Source organism: Pyxicephalus adspersus, chromosome 2 (genome assembly GCF_032062135.1).
Source record: "Pyxicephalus adspersus chromosome 2, UCB_Pads_2.0, whole genome shotgun sequence".
NCBI classification, from domain to species: domain Eukaryota; kingdom Metazoa; phylum Chordata; class Amphibia; order Anura; family Pyxicephalidae; genus Pyxicephalus; species Pyxicephalus adspersus.
Window position 1 is genome coordinate 104,632,100 of NC_092859.1, and position 22,359 is coordinate 104,654,458.

The 22,359-nt window shown below is 35.3% G+C and overlaps 1 protein-coding gene across 8 annotated transcripts in view; it reads right to left on the reverse strand.

Annotated features, from left to right (window-relative positions):
* Nucleotides 1-22,359, reverse strand: part of MAGI2 (membrane associated guanylate kinase, WW and PDZ domain containing 2) — a 394,804-nt gene that overhangs the window by 127,165 nt on the left and 245,280 nt on the right. For all 8 annotated transcript variants that reach the window (XR_011919492.1, XM_072401735.1, XM_072401731.1 and 5 more), the window contains 2 exons: nucleotides 12,029-12,244; nucleotides 10,949-11,162 (listed from right to left, as the gene is read on the reverse strand). Coding sequence is in view for 7 of the 8 variants with exons in the window: in XM_072401735.1 (XP_072257836.1) it covers nucleotides 10,949-11,162; nucleotides 12,029-12,244 (430 nt within the window). In the remaining variant the exon portion in view is untranslated. The remainder of the gene's footprint in view (nucleotides 1-10,948; nucleotides 11,163-12,028; nucleotides 12,245-22,359) is intronic.

Consider the following 22,359-nt stretch of genomic DNA (forward strand, 5'->3'; position numbering starts at 1 on the left):
AAAAAAAAAAACCTCCAAAAATGATATGTATATGTAAACATAGATTTCAAATCAGGTACAGACATATTTTTACATTCTCATGAAAGCAAGTGTGTATATCAAAGCAGCACCTTCTACAGAAAATATCTGTTTACCTATATCTCATTGCCGAACAAAAAATGGGAATTTAAATATGATGATTGGTTATAATGATGATGGTTAAATAATAGCAAATGAATATCCATTAACTATCATTATAACAGACAGCTTGCTCGCCTATTCAACTTCTGCTAACAGAAATATGCCCTAGAATATTTGTACTAGCTTGTACAGTATTTTATTGTGCAATAAAATGTTCACTGAAGCCTTACAATGCCCATCACTTGCTGTTACTCCCCAGGAGATGCTTTTACTGGACATTAGCTGCCCAATTCATTAGCAGATCACAAAATGTTAAAGAAGTGTTAACAGACTAGTAATACTTTACAAACTGACACAAGTCAGAGACACAGCGTGTTTTCCCACTGTGCTATCTGATGTAGCTAGAATGTCTATCCAATAGTGACACTCACCTACCATTACTTATTTCCTAATAGCCTAAGCCGTCAGTTTATTCTTCCTGAACATACCTCTTCACAGGAGGAGTGGTCACCTAGCCAAATCAAGTCTTTTCTGTATATTGGAATGCAGAACCTAGAGTTCTTCTGAATTTGGGATTAAATGTTTATTTATTACTGAGTGTTGGTGTTAGTATGTCTTTATATCATACTAATATAAAATCTGTATATCTATATTCATAACCACAACAAAATAGGTATGTTTTTATTACTATACTAATATAAAACTGTAAACTATCAATATGTTTCTTTAAGGAAACAACCAGGTTTGAATGATTTTTGAAGGGTACAAGAACTTCAGTCGGCATCCGATTTCCACTTTTTCCTACCTAAGCTAAAGCTATTTTTGCTGTGCACATAAATCACAGAGCTTTCACAGGTAATAATGTGTGTTATTTTCTGCCAGAGTCGTTACTTACTGTGCAGTAGCACAGAATGTTAATAAAAATGAAATAACAGATTACATCTGTGCTTTTGTTTAAATAATGAATATTTGTAGAAAACCCTAGATGTTGTGCAGTAGGACAAAAATAAATCTTTTACATGATTTGCATCTGGCAATCTACCAGATTATAGTATGTTGTAGCGTATCCTAACTTTTCTTTATCTTTGATCAGTAAAACAATTCAGGGCCTTTTGTGGCCTAATGTGCCCAACAGATGTTTCTGTACATAATAATATAATTTCGTATTACACAGTATTTATATAGTGCTGACATATTATGCAGCACTGTGCAAAGTCAATAGTCATGTCACTAGCTGCCCCTAATGGGGCTCACAATCTAATGTCCCTACCATAGTGATATGTCAATAACACAGTCTAAGGTCAATTTTGAGGGAAAGCCAATTAATCTAACTTCATGTTTTTGGAATGTGGGAGGATACTGGAGTGCCCGGAGGAAACCCACGCATACACGAAAAAAACCTGCAAACTCCATGCAGAGAGTGTCCTGGCCTAGATTCTAACGTGGGACCGAGCGCTGCAAAGGCCAGAGTGTTAACTTTGCGGACACCATGCTGCCAATGTGATGGGTTTAAGTTAACTTTATATCCTCATATAGATAGACATGTTTCACAAACTCAAATTTTACTTCTGAAATGTCACCATCTCACACATGTTGAGATAAATAAATATAATGTGATAAATAAATATAATAAATTTAACATTTTTTTACTGATTGATATGGTCAGAGTTTTATCTTACATATTGGTAAAAGGCACCTAAAGTACATCAGAACTAAAATACATGGCTACATCCAAGCCAAGGTTTTATGACCAGTCACCGCTGCATCTTCTGTTTGTGCAGGATACCACCTTCTCTGTAGGCAGCCTGAAGTCAGTGGTCCTGATAATCCATCCCATAGCTCTGCTTGGACCATGTGCAGCAAAGTGATGATGTTACCCTTGCATTTTTGTATTACCCAAGGTATTTTGGTGAACACAGAATAGGTTTATTTCTGTTGAATTATATTTACAATAAAGTTTTTTGTGTTCAGCCTTAAGAACAGCTGATGTCATATCAAACACATTCCTACAATTATTACAACCATGTAAAACATTGCAAAACCTAACAGTATATTCATATAAAGCAAAGCACATGTACCAAATACAATAAAGAAACCTAGACTATTGCATGTACTCTCACATAGCACCGTACTACATATAGCTAACTATGAACTAGAAAAAAGTAAATAAAATCTCTAGGAACATGTGACACAAGGTATTTAGCTTTTTGAATTTGAACACAGCCATCAGGGGGGGGGAATTCATGGCCACAATAAAAGGAAGGTAGAGTGTAAATAAAACCATTGACAGCTGTATAATAGAAGCTTTTCCTACCCAAATAACAAAAAATTTTTTCTAATGGAATTAATCAATGATTTTCCAGTCATAACTGTAGCATGCTCCGTATCAGAAGCAGGTTGGTTTCCCCACTCATCCTTCAGATAATAACTGTGTACTATATGCTTAAACACTTTTCCTATATGATAAGTTGAACTTAACTTATTATCCTCATATAGATGGACATGTTTCACAAACTCAAACTCCATTTACAGTCACGTCATCTCACAACTTTTGAGAGCTTTAAAATAAATATAATCTAATTGATATGGTGGGAGTTTTACTCTTCAACCTCATCCTGTACCTATTACTCACCACCACACAATTACATTTTCCTGTATTGACTATAGTTTTGTTATCCAGATGTTTATTTTCAAAACTTTCTATTGCTGCTTTGCTGCTATCCTGCTATTAAAGTGGAAGATTAGCCATGTTACCATCAAACTCTATCTGGACTCTTTAATACCTCCCCCACAAATCTGAAGCTTAAAGCTGCCATAGCAGAAAACTTTCTTTTGAATAACCTCTAAGTTTATTCCCCTTTGACTCCAAAGGAGGCATATAAACCAACTATCATAAAGCAAACCTCCAGACAACAGAGGATAACATTAGGCTTCTATAAAAATAGTTTAGAATTAATTTAACTCTATTTAAAAAAGACCCCTTAAACTCCAAAGTATAAAGCTCTTCTTGACTAAAACAGAACCCAACATTACTTCCTGGCTGAAAATCTTGACTTTCATTTTGAACATAATTTTGCTGATGAAGACTATTAACTAACTATGAACTATACTAAATATGAACTATACGGTACTATCTACTAAGTGGGTCACTCAAGCAGGCTGTCCCTTTTCTCCATTATTGTTTGTTCTGATTATGGAATCTATCACCCATTTGACTAGGAACAAGGTGGGCATCATACCAATCCTCTTATTCCAACATGGTGTCCACCCCTAAGACGTTTGAGATGATTTCTTCACTTTAAAGACATACTTTCAAATCTAAGGCCTTAAACGTCACTATACCATTACAAATCCTACATGATCTACAACAACCCTACTATTTCCAGGGTCGTATTTCTCACAAGGCTCCCTGGGCCACGGCCTAGGGTGCTATGACCATAAGGAGGATGCATTACAACATCTGTATACGGAAATTAAACCTGCTGCTGTTGGCCAACCAACTCTACATTGACAGGAAGCACAATGTAAAAGTGATTATACATAAGTTGCATAAAGTGCACGAATCTGTGCAGTGTGACATTTGTATTGAAGGTATCACTGTTGTCTCTCCATTCCATTCTCTCTCTCTTAGTGTGTCTGCCAGTGTCAAAGTCTGTTATAGGCTGGGGAGGTGGGCAGCACAAGCTAGCTAGCCTAGGGGAGCAAAAGTATAAATCTAGCCCTGACTATTTCCACTGGACACCAACCCAGCTATAATTCCCAGCTCCTCCTACCATGTGGCCCGACTGTCTCCACCAACATTTATGTTTGTATACTTGTCCAATAACTAACTTCAACATTTTTTAAATGCTTACATGGGTTTTTTTTCTAATTGTACACTGTTCTATTCTTAAAATATTGCAATGGGTCTTTCTGTTATGAGTAACTTAAATAGATAGGGTACTGTATACAACAATAACTACATCTATGTTCAAAACTGCATGATAGTTTTTCTAATTTTGGAAAAGCTTGTTTGAAAACTAGACAAATACTGAAACAAAAGAGATGGTTTCCATCACTGTGAATAGACTTCTTGTCAATGTTGTATCAATGGGAAAGAAAGTAAAGGAAATTCCTCCCAATTGTGTACAGATCGAAGGAAAAACTTTTAACTGAATTTTTAACCATTACCTGTATCCAAAATGAACAAAAAAGCCAACCAAGCAGTTTTGGCTTAAGATCATTGCTTATAATTATATTAAAAGTACATTTGCCTATCAATTGAGTTTAACTTCACTACCTCTTATTTTCTTATTCTGAGATGATTTTGCCTATAATTTGATAATGGGCTCTACTGAAAATTCCATATACGATGCTTGTGGATTGTGATGCAACATATTCCCGTCTTTGTTGGTACCCTTAGAATAAGTACTCTGAATGTGGTTGGGTTTTTAGCCACATAAAACAATACCTAACCAAAATACCCCACTTATGCAAAATCATTGCATATTTCTACATGTTAAATAACACTTTGAAAAGACAATACCATATTACCTTAACCATAATTAAAAGAAAATGTTACTTACACAGATTAATGTTAAAGACTGGATCTCTGAACCACAACCAACATACACAAATGCAAAAATATCAAGAATAAATTGTCCTTTATAAAACACTGAGCCATTTCTGTAAATACATTTAATTCAGGTTTTACCTTTTTTCTCATTTTATATAAAAAATCATTCCTTTTCCTAAGTAGTTGGCATACATGTTTATTTGACAGTTACATAAAAAAGCAGCGAAATGAAAATACCTAGGCAAAGAAAAACCAAATCGGCAGCAAGGTAAGTGCAAGTGTACTGATTAAATTCAAAAGCAGCTAGTATCAATGGTCAGTTTGAAATGATCAATGGCTAGGTCGATCCAAGGCAGCAGTTTGAGACTCGTTTTAAATTCAGTTGATTCTCAGCTAGCAAAAATCCATGACTATTTCCCAAAATGCACCTGATTCCGTAGCATTTATAATCTAAAAAATGTTTTCTCATTAACTAATATTTTATGTAACACGTTTGTAGGAAAGACATTGGGCTTGATATATTAAAGCTCTCAAAGACAGGAGAAGATAGACAATGATGGATGAACCCGAGTGATCCTGCAAACCTGAATGGATTTCATAAAAATCTTCTGCTGTCAGCTGAATGCTTTTAATCCTGGACAAAATCCATCCCAGGTTTGCTGGATCACCAAGGTTCTCGTATTGGAGACTATCTTCTCAAGTTTTGGAGAGCTTTAAAAAATCACCCATTAGCCCATTAGTCCTTGCCTTAGAAATTCCATGCTGGTACAAGGCATATGATCTCTAAAATAACTGGTCTTCATAAAGCATGGTTCAGTTAATTATTTGCAGCAGTCATGGATACAGCCCACTGAATATTCACACATATCTATTTATAAAAATACACTCCTAGTATAATTATGACTTCCTATAAAGCATTTCATGTTGAAACGTTTTAATGTCTTTGTAAAAATTTGAAATAAGCAACATAAAAAGCAAATTAAACAATAGTACTATACTAATATTGCATTTGTGAGCTGAAATGCTATAACAAAATTTTGCAAATCAAAATATTTTTGTAAAAAAAAATGACATTTACTCTTCAATTGACCCAATGTAACTAAGCTCAGTTTTGTTCCAAATTTGTTGAACAGCAAATAATATATGAAAAAATACTTAGTATGAATACTTAGTATTCATTTGTCCTGCTGGCATCAGGCACATTGTTGCTTCAATGCTTTTAAATCATGCATAGCTTTAACAGGTAAAATGATGGAAAAACAGTCTAATATCCATCATCAAATATGATTTGGTAAGCAAAATATAGAATACAATAAAAATCAAACCAATTGACAGTCATTGTCATTTTCTCAGCAGGGCATATTTTACATCCAATATTTACTGCCCTCAAGTGTCAAAACCATGAAACTGCACTACACTCTTTTCAAGTGCTGCAGGCAGTATTCCATGGAGGCATAAAGCTCTAATTGCAACTATTTTTTAAAATTTGGTAGTCTGGCTAGCTAATTGTATACTTTTTAACTGCCTCTGCACAGAAGAAACAGTTATGACTTGTGAGCAAACATTTGTCCTTTTACCAGGATTCAAAGAATAAAATGTACTACCAACTATATTTGTGCCTAATGGGAAATCTTCAGATGAAACAATCCATTATCTACAATCTATAATTCTATAGTGAAAAGAAAAAGAGTTTTGATGTTTATATGGATTATGATTTAGAGAGCATGCTGCGTTTAACTTTCCACTATGAGATTGAAAAAATTCATGAAGAATATAACTGTTGCCACATGCTAGGCATCAGCCAATACATTTTTTGACACATTTCTAGTGTTCACTTTGTCTGAAAAGCACCTTTTAATAACAAATGTTCTCTAAACAGTACAGCAGCGTACACATATAAAGTGTCTACAATTGCTACTGTGTAAGTTTTAGTTGAACTCCCTCTGTAATATATTATAGTATATATTGTATAAATATGTTACTAAAGTGTTCCCCTTGGTGCTATTAGGCAGGGTATGTTCTTAAAACAGGAAATGAGGTTTTGTGGGTAGGTCCTTTGGGGGTGGGAATGAGTATGGGGTTTGCTTAGGAAAGGGAGTCTGTAGGAGACGGCTTTGGGAGTGTAAGGCCTCTGTTACTGTGCTCCTGGGCAGCCTGAATCCTATCATATGTATGAAGCTGGGGGAAATCTCAGTTCCTGCGGAGTGCAGTGTCCTTGCTGTATATCCCCAAGAATTGTATTCCCCTGGACTGGAGATTGATTGATTTTATGGCAGAAATATCCCTATTCTTTTTTTAATTTTGCAATGTTTATGCTAAAAGTGTCAGATCCTATGTCTAAGTGTTTCACAACCAGGGTTCCGCCAGAGGATGCTAGGGGTCATTGAGAATTATTCAATTTGTGACTCTCAGGCCAGTTTAACTGATACCAATGATCTTTTTGACTATTTGTAAGGGTGACATTCTTTCCACTAGCTAGCAATGTGGGAGGCATTCTTCTTTCTGATCACCCCACTAATGTACTCTGAGTTGTAAATATATTAATTATAGTAGGGGCTTCCTGAAGACTAGAAAGTTATTTCAAGGGGTTACCCCATGTAAAAATGGGTGAAAAACACTGCTCTAGAAAATTCAAAACTTTATTACTTCTGAAAAAAAACTCTTCCTTAAACCACCAACAGCATGAACCTCCAGTTTTTTTCTTCTAGCTCGATGAATATACAAGGGTTCTACAGCAAGATATGTGACCAGAGAATTAGGCTGGACCCAGGGAACCTCAGGAATACCAGTTAAGGGTGTGTTGGGCAACTCTTATACTGAAGAATGAACAGATCAGTGACTGTTGAGTGCATAAGGTAATGTACCTCAAACCTGTGGATTAACAACTGGGCCCATGGGCCTAGTGAATCTCAAATATTGCTCTATATTTGGGAATCCTCATTGTACCAATGCAAGCATCAGTGTGGCTCATTGATAAACTAATAGCACATATTACTATATTGTTGCAGGAATATTTATTTTTATTAAAAGGAAAATGGAACGAGACCTTGCTTCAAATTCCACATTCTGAGTAATTGCGTATTTTATTGTTTTAACCAAGGTATTATCTCAAGGTTACATAGTCATATTCTGCTTTTACTCTATCCATAAGAAGAAACAGATACAAACAATTATTCTCCATATAATATTAGATTCATGGTTGGCTACAAACTCAAGTTATGTGTTTACTTACAGTTAGTTAATATTAGGTATCTAACAACATAAAATGTTGTGTTTTAATATACAATATGATAATACCCATTATAACAAACCAAAACAAACAAAAAAAAAAAAACACAGAAAACCATTGCAGATTTTTGATAACAGTTAAGCTGCTCTTGGCTTACACTTTTTTAAATGATTTATTTGCTCCCTTTAAAACACTTGTTCCCAGCAGTCTCTTCATATAAACCATCAGGAGCCAAATATCTTCTATGCACTTAAGTGGAATAAGATGAATTATAGCTTTTGAATAATGCAGCCAAACTATTAAAACAGAAGTTTAAAAGGATGAGGTTAAGTGAAAAAACAGTCAGCCGATTAATATCATTAGGGAATAGCAGATTATAGCCAGTCATAACTAATAATCAACTGACAAAAGTTTCCAATCAACACAAAATCCATTAGCTGACATAGTGGCCCCAATAACCCTACCGGGCCACTGCAACATTTCAATGTTTTATTACTGTGGTATTAAATTACGTATTTCTCAGAAAATAAAATCTATGCCATTTTTCTATCCATCTGCCTGATGCATTTAAATGGAGTATTTGCATACATTAAAATTATCTTTCTCATTGCAGAATTCCTGATAATACAATTCCAGCTGTAGTGATAGTCAAAAATATGAACTATTTATCATATGTGAAAAGACAACGCATAATGCAACAATAAATCAAACATCACAGAACCAATACTGAATTAGCAGGAGAGTTTGAATGCTATAATATGTTTTCCTTTAGGTATATCTGAAACTATCTAGGGGCTATTTTGTTTTTTATCTGCAAATATGGTTTATTTTTAAGTGTTTGCTTATACATTTTATGCAATAAAAACTGGGTAGCTGTAGGTACCCAACTGAACCCCCTCCCTACTAACTACCATATATCTCTTTTCTCATTTCCAGGGCTACCAACTCCAAGTATCATGGCACTTCAGTTGTTGTTTTGATTGCAATATATTGTGGTTTTGTGAATCTGCAACCTATTTTCCAGTTGTCTTTATGAAAAAGGCGTCACCCTGCTGACTTTATTCTTGCATGAGATGAGTCACATGGTCCCAATAACTGAAAAGACTACTGGAGCAGCACAGGATCATGGATTGGTGTATACAGGAGATATTGTTTAGTATGTGGAGGTGGTTACATGGTTACATAGGTACACAGTTAATCAGGTTGAAAAAAGACATAAGTCCATCAAGTTCAACCACTAGGAAAACAAACATATTCCAGATAAGAAAAAAACCCTATGGACATAGTTGATCCAGAGGAAGGCAAAAAAAACCCTGGTACAATTTGCTCCAACGGGAAAAAAATTCCTTCCTGATTCCATGAGGCAATCAGATGTTTCCTGGATCAACAGTCTCAGGTATATTCTGTGCATCTAGAAAAGCTTTCAGCTTTTTCTTAAAGCAATCCATAGTAGTTGCTGAAACTACTTCCTGAGGGAGCCGATTCCACATTTTCACTGACCTTACAGTGAAGAATCCCTCCTTATCCGGAGCTTAACTTTTTTTCCTCCAGATGCAAAAAATGTCCCTCTTGTCCTTTGTAATGACCTTAAAGTGAATAGTTGGGAAGAGAGTTCTCTATATGGACTATTTATATATTAATACAGCGTCCATAAAGAGAACTCTCTTCCCAACATTTCACTTGGTTGGTTAGTACTACATTATTTAAATGCATAGTAAGAATTACAAGCATATCCAAATTCAAGAACAAAATGTAATATACTGCAGTTTTCTGATTCTTGTGTGTGTGGTGAGCGGTACTGGTACTACTCATCACTGCCCTCCATTCATTCTCTATAGGGCTGCTGCAGGGAAAAGATATGTAGTGTCCCCCAGAGACACCGGTTTCCTGGCATTAGGAAGCTGTATCTGTAGCAGATCCTCATGGACAGTCTTAACATAGCCTTTTAATCTTAGTTGATAGATATAAAAAATACAACTATAGTCTGCTTAATAGTCTAATTGTAGTTAGTTTAATACTGTATTTTTTTTTTTTTTTACTTTTTAACTACCACTGCACATAGATAACACAGATTTACTGACAAAATGGCAAGCTACCCAACAATAATGGTAATTTTGTATCAGCTATACCATTTTCTAACAATAATATGCCCTTACATGTAGGGGCTTATAGGTAAAGGGGAAGACAAAAGCAGAGCAAAGTCAGGCTGACATCATCAAGGATTTTAAAAGTGAACTTTTAAACAGTTTGGGAACGAAAATCTGAGTATAACTAAGGAGAAACACAAACCATGACCTAGTATTCCCTGAACCAATTCATAAATAACATTCTGTAGAATGCTAAGTAGAATTCAGAAAGAATACAGCCGATTCAGATCTGAAAAGTTCAAAGACTGTAAAAAAAAACCTTTGACTTCCAAAGCACACCCAGTTTTAGTTCCCTAATGTGGGTGACACATGATTAATGTATTATTTATTGGGAATTTGTGAATAAATACAATGTAAAATTTGACACACTAGGTAACCAGACATCTAACCAACCCTTAAGATTTCCCAAGCTTGTCTTTCAGAATGTTGGTCACTTTTTTAATTAATTTAAGCAGAATCCATCTGAATTCGACCTGCCCAAAAGCAAGACAAAGGATATTTGAGCCTTTGCCATGGTCTGTTTAACAAGAAAAATGTCAACAGAATAAGAGCATACTAATTGACCTTGGAAATGTAATATTAAAAAGAGCTTCAAGGAAAACACAATAAATTGTTATGAAAGAAAATAAACACAGCATTTATAGTCACTCGTTTTAATATGTGTTTACAGACAAAGGAAAAATAACCGAACCATGTCATAGAAACGGAGACTGAGCACTGAATTAAAATTCAACACGATAAAATGATAAACATGCTGAAAATGTTCAGTGGTTTTATGTGAATAAACATTGCAATACACATCGACATTCAATGATTTAGTCTGTGTGATATTTTCTCTATGTACTATGATAATTTCTACAAAAATAACCACGTTTAATACAGAAAGAAAAGACTCACTCAATAAAGTAGACTTCTCCTTTTTCCGTGTATGCCATCTCCCAATTATCAGGCAAGACCCCAAGTTCATCATTTTCATCGGGCTTCAGCTGTTTCTTGAGATCCGAGCTTTCTTTTGACTCTGAGTCTGGCTGGCAGTACAATGGAGTGGTATAAGGCTGGGATGAAATCTCACCTGAGGCATCTGTACTTTTATCTTCATGTTCACTTGATTCTACATGAGACATACAAATACACATTTATCACCTTTGCCCTCCAATGTGCTTCTGAGAATTTCAAAGTACAGAAGAGCTGTTCCAGTCAAGACATCAAATCAATGTGAAATACATAATGAGAAAAGTACTTCCTAACATAAAACATGTTCAGGGTCATTTTATACATACCAGAAGGTTTATGAAAGCTACCTCTATAGAATACTGTTTAACCTACATAGCTGGCTATATATGTAGTGTAAAACTGCAATGGTTATCATTAAGTTTATTAACTCTTTTATTACACAGCTTTGTTATTTGCATTTTTCAGGTAAATAAAACAATTATACCATTTTCTACACAACCCTTACAACTTTTTAGATTCATTCTAATCCACAAATACCATTTTCATTACTAGACAATACTAACACATACACCATATCTTGGCATTGTGCAATGTACAATAACCTTTAGGAAACTGGAATTTTATATTTTTATTATTAAAGTATTTGTTACTGTACTTTAAACATTTAGGATTTTACTATATACCAACATTAAAATGCTAAATGTTACTGACATATTTCTACGTACTGAACCCACTAGTACAACAAAAACACATATATCTTGCCCCTCTCTTATAAATATTTATATTACTTATATAAGTCTTTATACAGCACTTGTTAAGTATTTTTCTAAATTCCTAAAATTAATTTTATTAGGATGCTGGGGTGAAGAGGTCTTGGCATATTAGTACACATATTAATATTAAATATTTTTAATGATTTTTTTCTAATTTTAATGGTCATTACCTGTTCTTTCTTGATAAATATGATCTCACACACCAAAACATAACATGTTCATAAAAATGATAAAATAGAGACGTACTGACCTGGTGTTACAGCTACCCCATTTCCATTTATTACTGGTCTCTCCTCTTCCTCCTCCTCTGGGGGTTCAATCCCAGTCTTCTCCATGTTGCTTACAGATTTATTGCGCTTGCGTTTCCCCTCAACTCTTGGAATGCCACCAGGAAATATATGGTCTGTTGCATTTAATAAAAGTGGAGCAGGTTCAGCTGGAGGCTTTGGAGTGCCGTAGTAATTTTCTGCAAAAAGATGTAACATTGACAGTTTATTAGCCAAGACATTTAAGGAGAAAACAAGGGGTATCTCTTCATATGCATACCAATAGCCACAAAAGCAGCTTAATAACACAGATTATAACACAGAGACCTAAAAAAATAATATAGTTTGCATGCAGAGCCCTTGTCTGGAACTAGCAATCTAGCATCTGGTCGTGTTACTGTTCAGTGATTATCGATTGAAATAAAAAATGATCAGCTGTTTTCAGTTTTTGTTGTCTATCCCATATGCATTTCACTTCCTGTGCAATTTTTTTGGTTGGTACTCATGACAATCTTCTAACTTTGTTGAATGTCAGTAAAATTTACTGACTTTAGGAGTAGCTCAAATATACCTAAATATATTTATATATAAAATACAATATGTACAAGGTGGGATTTATGGAGGACCATGCAATGATTTTAAATTCAAATCAACCATTTCATATACAATATACATATATCACCTGAATGCTAAGATCATATCAGCTGGGAAAAGAACACACAAGTCCATAAACTAGAACACTACTATAAAAAAAAACTTTAAACTAGAACACTACTATAAAAAAAGTAAGCTTTTTTCCCCCACAAGTACCACTTTTGAAGGGAAATAAGTATTGGTAACAAACATGCAGTAGGTAAACTCAAATTATTATTAAAGTAGATTTAGCTTTTACTAAAAATAAGACCTGGAGCATATGGGAAGGGAAAGAACCTAGGTGGAGGACCAACATGACTGAGTGCTCAGGGGGAGCAGGCAGAAAAAGAATAAAAAGTGGAGGTGTAAGGTTCAAAGCAAGGTCAGGCTTAGGATGGGTGGAAAAGGGCATAGAGAATAAAAATGTATAAAGGGTTTAAAATAGGAAATTAGATCAGAAAGATGAAAACAGGGGAGAAGCAGGCTCCCTCCCCCCCATCCTTTTAGTTCGCTTGGACTTCAATGGGTTGGTTTTCTCTCAGGAAAATGTTGGAATTTTAGGTAGTTTGAGGTCCTTAAGGGCAGTAATTTTATTAGTGTAGTACAATGGTGGGAGAGTCATCTTAGGTAGTATTAAAGAGGTGGTGACCATTAGGGTTGTATATTTTTGAGGGGACTGCAATTAATAACATTTCTGAGGTGGTGAAATGTATCTGGGAGCAACACAAAAGCTGGCAGCTGCCCCTGCATGATTTATTGTATGTGGTTAATGCCTTTGAGGTACTTTGAGGTTACTGGTAGCATCTAAGAGTACCACATTACGTTGGGGGTGTCTTAATGCAATTTGTGGTGTTATAGGTCATTTTAAGTGAGAATTATAATGTTAATGTAATGTTTATTATGGTTATGTATTAACCACCTTGCCGTTAAGCCCGACCTTCGTTCGGGCACAAAAAAATTGCAAGGATGTCTACTAGAACCCTTGTTCGGACATATTTCTGTAAGTTACAGGTCTACAATTTAAAAAAAAAATTTCATGAAAAACGATGGATCACTTTTGGTACAGAAATCTAGACCTCAGTGTAACGCTCAGGAGGTTAAACATGTTGTAACATGTGTAATAAAAATGACTGCTATGACCCACATTTAGTGTGTTGCAAGTGGGTGGGAGCTGAACTGGGTGGGTCATGGCTGAGCAGCTGGTTGGAAAGGGTTGTGAGCTAAACCAGTAATGATATTTAGTTTGCAAAGGCAATGTGTTTCATAAACTGCCATTGTTACATGAACTACTTGCTTTTACACTTTTTATATTTTATTGCATCGTAGTGCTTCTGATTTTTTTGCACTTACATGAAGTCTCTGTGCATACACTTGGTTGAATGTTATTTCTCTGAGTGTTTTTCCTCGTGGTGACAAGACATGGTGGCAATAGATAGGTGGTTATTGTCCCTGCTAGGAGCTGTGAGTTGAGTCCTGACCAGGACATCAGCTGCATGCATGGAGTTTGTATGTTCTCCCAATGTTTGTGTGTGGGTTTCCTCTGATAAACATATAAGGGCTTTGAATCCTATGGGAGAAAAGAGCTATGCAAATGCTAGGATTATTATAAGGGTACAATGACTGCTTAAAATGATCCTGTCACTTTAATATAAAATTTAAAACATAAAGAAGCTTTGTACTTATCTTTACAGCAAGCAATAAATTGCATTTTGACTCTCTTGAAGAGCTACAGTTGCCATTGATATCTGAAACCTCTGGGGATGTCAAATACTTTCTCACACCAGCTGCTACGTCAATATAGTGGCCCTGTACTTACTACGATTGATCAACAGACAATTTTTACGAAGATGATTTTGCTGTGAAAATCATTTTGTCCAGAATGGTGAACTATTGTGCAAATCACGCAAATTTTCACCATGTGTCAAAAATGCGTATATTACACTTCTTGTTATGATATTTGTTTTAGATAAGGGGTACGATGGAAAGTATGTAAAAGAAGATATAACATCAAATCTCTATAAGTAAAGAAAAAGCTACAGACACTGGTTTTATTAAAGAAAAGATTTTGAAGTCCTGTTCATGGTTTAACAGCTAACAAGTTGACAAAATAAAAATACCTGATAGTCCAATGTAATTAAAATCATACTGCAACTCTCCCATATGTAGTAAAAATCATAATATTTTTACCTTCTCATTCCTCAATCAACATAAATTTAATGGAAATTTGGTTTAAAATAACATTTCTCAATGGCACAGTAATAGTGACACAGGAGCAGGTTGCAAGAACACATGACCTGGTGGGGAGGTAATAAACTAACTCACAAGTATTGGATATCAGATGTGCCTGTTACTCTTCAAGAGCCCTTCGAAATTTCACTCTTACAGCTTGCTAAAAAGACAAGAACCAAATCTCTTGTTTGACAGGCTATTGGTGTTTTAATTCCTATACCATAGTGACAATTTCATTTCAATTAGAGTTTAAAGGACCACTTCATGTTAGCTTTAGTGACAAGGCAAAAACACAGGACCACAATTGGGACAGAGCATTGTCACACTATACCAGGTGGTTCCTAATCAAAATACTATAGTATATTACTAGGTATTTTTATGAAAGCTGCATTAAGTTTAGAAAATGTGCTTTCACAGCTGTGATATATTGTCCAAATTATTCATAAACATACCGGTACCATAAAGAGCAACATTGCTCCAATATTGCCTATGATGTTCAGACAGCACATCATTCTTTTCCACTCAATATTTTCAGTTAATAATCTGCGTTTGTGCAAGACAGTTTGTAAACAGATGACTAAGATTACAGCTGGGTAAAGAAAGCACTCATAACACTCTAAAATCTGCTTACAATGATATCTGACAACTATTTTTACCCCATGCAATTTACTTTTCATGTGTTGTTCAGAACACTGGCTACAACATTTTACAGCACAGACAACATTCAGTTCTCCCGGATGTTTATTATTTGAAAATTGTGTACATGCATGGCAATCTCTACGATTAAGCCCATGAGATGTGTGAAATGCGTTTGTGGATTTTTACAGTCTGGAGATATACTGCAACAGACTTGTGACTTCTGTTTTTGCCAAGTTTTGAACTTTTGAATATTATCCTGGAGTGAGGCTATCACATCTTTTTTCTCTGTTAAACTAGCAAAAAGTTGGGTATAGATGTCATAATACAAATTGTGACACATTTGTTTGTGCCAAGTTCATGCAACACTTAAGGTTTTGATTCAAACCTCATTGGGGCTTTCTCATGTTCACCAAATTGTTTCATTTTTCCAGGTGTTCTGATTTTTTCCCACAGTCCTAAAGCAAGCCTGCAGTGATAGGGACACGGAGACATAATCACTGCCTACAAATGCTAGTTTTGTGGCTGCAGTGTTGATTATCTGTTACTCAATCTTTCGAAAGCACTGAATAGGAAACAGTATGCAGAATGGATGTATGGACTCCATCTGTCTGCATACTGTTCTAATCAGATAATCATTACAGCTAGGGAATTTCATTTAATTTTTTCAGGAGGTTTCAATGGCTGTTCCAATAGATCTCTCCTGGCCATGTTCTTTACCCTTACTATTGGGTTGAATGACTTATGAACAGACTGACCCTGAAAAGTATGTGTAAAACTCACCCCCAGAAAATAAACTGAATGTTGGTGTTTTTTCTCCAGGTGAGGCAGAAATAAATATGCTGGCTCTGTCTGTACATCAGGTCTAAGTTTTTAAATTGAATAATTCCATAACTAAGAGAAAGGGTCATGGGTGTAAAGTGTCTGGATGAGCAGCCCTCATTCTGTAATGCACTGAAACATTGCATAAAGTGTGGAAACATTCCAGGCATGGACAAAAGGCTTCAATAGCAGATCAGTATCTGTAGTCAGTTATCCCCTCAAATGAAGTGGGTAACCCTTGATGTGTCAGTCCTGATTCAAAAGGCATATGTAGGTTCCTGTCTGAAATAGTATCTCTTTGGACTTAACAGTCCAAGATCTGGGCACACTGCTAAACCAGACCCTGGACTGTCTGGCCCCATAGACTTATTACTAGAACTCCATAGCCAGTTTCCCCCATTCTCTAATTCTCTAAACACTTATTTATATTTGAACCGCTGCCCCAATAGGCACCAACTCTACTGATTGGCCAACAAAAAAACGCATACCGTTATTGATGGGCCTCTTTCTTTTGAGAGGCAGGAAAGAAGAAATCCAACCTCACAGGGGAGAACTAGAACTTGGATTACAATTTTCTAGCTTACATCACAAATACCTCCACTTAACCACCTTGCCGTTAAGCCCGACCTTCGTTCGGGCACAAAAAAATTGCAAGGATGGTTAACCCCGAGATTTTTCCCATCCATACTTACCTGGTCCCCCTGTGCTCATCCAGCGTCGTTTTCGTATTCCAGCGTCGTCCTCCGTCCAGCGTCGTCCGTCGATCTCCCTCTCCAGCGTCGGGTGCCAGCGGGACCGGTAAGATGCCGGCTGGCATCTTGTGTTCCGCCGCCCGGCCGGCCGGCTTCTTACCTGGTCCCGCTGATCGTCCGACGTCCTTCTCGTTCCAGCGCCGGATGATCTCTGAAGGGAGAAGCCGTCCGGCGGAGAAAAAAAAAAACCGGACGGCTCCTCCCTGCGTGCGTGATGACGTCGGCGCGTGTGCGGGAAATTCAAATAGAAACTCATTCATTCATTTTGTATTGGATTCAATACAAACTCCTGTATTGAATCCAATACAAAATAATTCAAATAAATACAAAGTGTGTAATTGGTAAATTCAAACTGTCATTTTGTATTGGATTGAATACAAACTCCCGTATCCAATCCAATACAAAAAATAAAAAAAATTAAAAAAAAGGAAATAACTTGGAAATTCAAATTTATTTTTTGTATTTGATTGGATACAAACTTGCGTATCCAATCCAATACAAAATATTATAAAATTAATACAAAGTACATAACTGGTAAATTCAAACGCTCATTTTATATTGGATTGAATACAAACTCCTGTATCCAATCCAATACAAAAAAATAAAAAAATAAATAAAATAAAAGTAAATAACTTGGAAATTCAAATTCTTATTTTGTATTGGATTGGATACAAACTCCCGTATCCAATCAAATACAAAATAATTCAAAACAAACCCCAATAAATACAGAATCAAAGTTTTAAAAATTGCCACTTATTCCCTGGATGGCTAGTGTGTAACACTGTGTCTTATCTTACCTTTGCTGATCTTCGCCTAATTTTGACCATTTGCTGCCTGCTTTGACCTCTGCCTGGACTCCAACATCTCTGCCTGCCGCCTGCCCTGACCTCTGCCTGGACTCTGACATCTCCGCCTGCTTTGACCTCTGCTTGGACTCTGACATCTCTGCCTGGACCTGGACATCACCGCCTGCCTGACCCCTGCCATGGCTTCAAGCTTTGTTTATGTAGTCATGTTTAAGGTGATTTTGGTGTTTTTCCTTTAATTTTATTAAAAGTAATTTTTTTTTTTAAATGATTGTGTGTTTCAAACATTTTTTATATTCATAATATCTACTAGAAGCCTTGTTCGGACATATTTCTGTAAGTTACAGGTCTACAATTTAAAAAAAAAATTTCATGAAAAACAGTGGATCACTTTTGGTACAGAAATCTAGACCTCAGTGTAACGCTCAGGAGGTTAAAAGGGCCTAATATCCAAAGGGAAGCTACGTATGTTTTTTGTTAGTATGTAAATTCCCCTAGAGCAGGCACTAGTGCAAATGGTTTAAGTCTTCTGTAAAACTCTATATAATGTGTTGGTGTTATATCAGATAAGAAGCTAATTAAATCATGAATTAAAAAAAAAAACATCGCAGTAGATAACCACACAAATTAAAACAGTGATAAAGAGAAAAATATACTATACTATCATGTTTTGAATCCTTATGGGAAATACCTGTAAAATCTGTTATGTTAATTATATTTATATAAATTAGGAGAGACTGCAGTTATCGTGCAGTTGTAGTTTTGTCACTTACTGATGGCTGGTATCTTGGGAAATTTGTTGTGGAAAATTAGCTCTGGGCCATTTTGTGTTTTTTTTTTTTTCTCCCTGAGAAGCCTGTAAAACTACAATTGTAGCTTGAATGCTCTGAAATCCATCCACATCTTGGACAGATGGCATGTCTCGAACAATTGTACTTCATTTATGCTTTGCTAGCTGATCAATGTCTCTCAAGCAAAGTGCTGGGAATGGAATTGGTAGTATCAGAAACTCAAGCAGAGCTTTACATACTCTCCATCACTATTTTCGTGTTAACTGCAACAGCCAATGTAGATAAATCAGAGCAGCTCTGGTGTGCAAAACACAATCACTATCTTTATACCAACTCTTTTGGGGAAGGTGGTTCTGCTTTGAATTTTAATTATACTCAATGAACCTGATTTGTTAAATCTTTCAAAGACTGGCGAATATAGGCTATAATGGGAGAACCGGGGTGAATAAAAGTCATTTACTACTTGCTTACAATGTATAAATACATGAATATCTATAACCTGGCCAAATGTTGACTTTAAACCTTTGCCCCTTTAGGCAGAAACACAAGTCCCCACTGCAAACAGTTTTATCAGGTCTTGAAATTAGCATAACCTCTACCCTTATTTTGCAAAAGGGTTTTATTACAAGGACACTGGCAGTGATTGTAAAAATAAAACAGAACACAGGCCAACAGCCACAACCCTTGGTGTTGGTTCGGCAGTAAGGTTAGGACATAGTGCTTCAAAGTTAATAATGACACTGAACGCACAGCAGAAACAAAAAAGATACCATGCAAGCAATAATTATACAGGACCATTGGGTAATAAATATGTAAGAAATTTATTACTTTATGACAGCTACATCTCCTAAAATACCCTGTATAAGCATTTCAGGGTCAGTGAGGGATTAGGCAATAGGGGGAGTCACATTAATCTGATAGAAGTTAACAGGTGAACTGTGTTTGGTAAAGCATTGGGGAAAGATCGCAATTATTGGCTTAGGTATTGATTTGCATTCATGGGTTCAAAGAAACACACAGTGCTCTGCTGAAGCAAAGAGTGGTATGGTGCAATTGTTTACAGTGTACTCTCTAATATTTATAATTATTATTAGATATTAGATCTAATAATAAATCTGAAATCTGATCACTTTAATCATTCAATCAGCATTTTTGACTAAAATTTTTCACAATTTAGTCTTATAAGAAGTCTAAGATTAGTGGAACAATATATAAAATCAGAACGTTTAAGGGAATGTCAGATTCACTGTTTTATAAATAGAGCTTGTTAAGTCAAGCTAAATACAATTTTATTAAACAAAAAAAAACTGAAAAACAAAATATTTACCTACACTGCCGAAAAAAAAATATTGGCATGCCATTTTCTAATAAAGAGTCTGTAGATTTATAAATTGAACACAAATCCTACAGGCCCTACTAAAGGTACTATAAGGGCTATTTATAAAGCAGAATGGTTATTCAATAAAACATTGCCTGGTGGAGAGTCCTCTAGGTCCATGTGCTTTATTGGCAGTAATAGATTTTTTGCTTTATAAATAGAACACTTAAAATTAAGGTAAATAAAAAAATAGATGTAATTAAAGTACATTTGCATTAAAAAAATAGAAACCGAGAAAATACAAAGTAAAATAAAAGTAAATTAGAAGGACAAATCAGTCATATTCTGTTTTTAAAAATGTCACTTGTTCTTAAAACAGAAGACTTTAGAAATGCTGTTTTGGGCACTTGTCATTTTACTATTACAAGACAATGATATTACATTTAGTGAAAATTATTTTGTTTAGCATGCAGTAAGCAAATGCAGTGAAAATGCTGAGTACAGACCCTTGGTTATATTGTTTGCTCTTGCCATACTTAGATGCCATACTTGAAGACTATAGGATAACATTTTGCCTGGTAAACATTTTCAGGGTTTGCAATCACAACAAATGGTGCAACCTAATAAACTTTCAGAAATATCCACAAACACTGTTAAAAGAAAAATAATTCATGTCAGGGCTGCAAAATAGTCATTATTTAAAATTGCATGTTTAGTGGCACTCCTACTGAAGAATAGCAGTGATAGAAAAATCACATTATATTTGTTTTGTTAAATAAATCAACTGAAAAAGTTTAAGGGTTTATTCGACTCAGAAATGTAAAAATTATACACCATCACATGTGTTTGCTTCTAAAGGACCAGGCAATCTGTAATAAAGGCTAATAAAAAAATTCTAAAAGGCAATAAAAAAAAAAGTTTCGTCAGAAGCATATCAAAACCTATACTTGAACCCATAGAGATTGCACCAGACCAAATAGGATTTATAAAAGACAGACAAGCTCCTAATGCCACTAGTTATAAACTTAGTACACGCCCAAACCAAGATACCATTACTCTTTTTTGCTTTAGATGCTGAAAAGACATTTGATAATATACACTCGGGGTTTCTTCTGGGGGATATGCTATCAGATGAGATCACTATAACAAATGGAACCCGACAGAGGTGCACAATCTATTAGATCTAATCCAAATATTACAGCATTGAAAATAAAGGCTACCATCACACAATCAGCTTGTTTGCAGGTGATGTTATTCTAATCCTTACTGATCCCCTTTGTTCCCTCTCACTGGCGCAATTAGTTTAAGAATTCCGTACAGTGACATGTTACAAAGTTAATGCACATAGTTCCCAAATCTTGCCACTTTCTATAATACCCATCTAAAAACCTTACTAACAAGCTCCACCAATGGGTGTAAGAAGTCAAATATCTAGGGATAAAACTAACATCTCATACCTCTCACCTATTTACTGCAAACTTTAAATCACATTTACAAAATCATCCTCATGAGCTCCAGAATTTAACCTCATAAGACCTTTTGGTAACTGGTAGAATTTGAGCCTTCAAAATTTATTACATAAAATCCTATATCTGTTTCGAACAATCCCACCACCAAACACCTTTTTAAAGTCTTTACAAAAACTAGCAGGAATATGGGGAAATAAAAAACCTAAATGCTTCTCCACTGTCTTAGTCAAACCTAGGTCTGTAGGTGTTTCTAGTCTACCCCACACTTACTATTACGCATGAATACGTGACCGACTTTAACCTCCCTGGTGGTCTAATTATGTCAGTATTTTGTGTCTTTGTGGTACTTTGTTTTGCATTGAAATATGTTGTTTAATATTTTAGGCCTGTAATTCTCAGGAATAACTCCCGGGTATGATAAAGTTTGAAACACAAGTCATAAATTATAATATAATAAATAACTATAAATAATAATTATAAAAAATAATGATTTTTTTATTTATCCGAACAAGGGTACAATAATAGATACATTTTTGGATTTATTATTTATTATTTGGATTTACCTTTATCTTGATATTACCTTGATCAATGTTTTAAAAGCAGATTACAACGTAATGATCCAAGTAACTTTCCGTACCACAGAATGTGTGATAAGAAACTTATATCTACATGTTCCCTCCAGCAAAGAGGTGAGTTGGGACAGCTTAAATAGAATCTAATATCTAGGACAAGGCAGTTATTTGTCAACAATTCCTGTTTACTGTATGTTCTTTCATTGATTGTAATGTTTTACTTATTTGAAAATAGATAAAAAGATATAAACAAATATCAACAACAGTTCAATCCAATTGAATCTTTT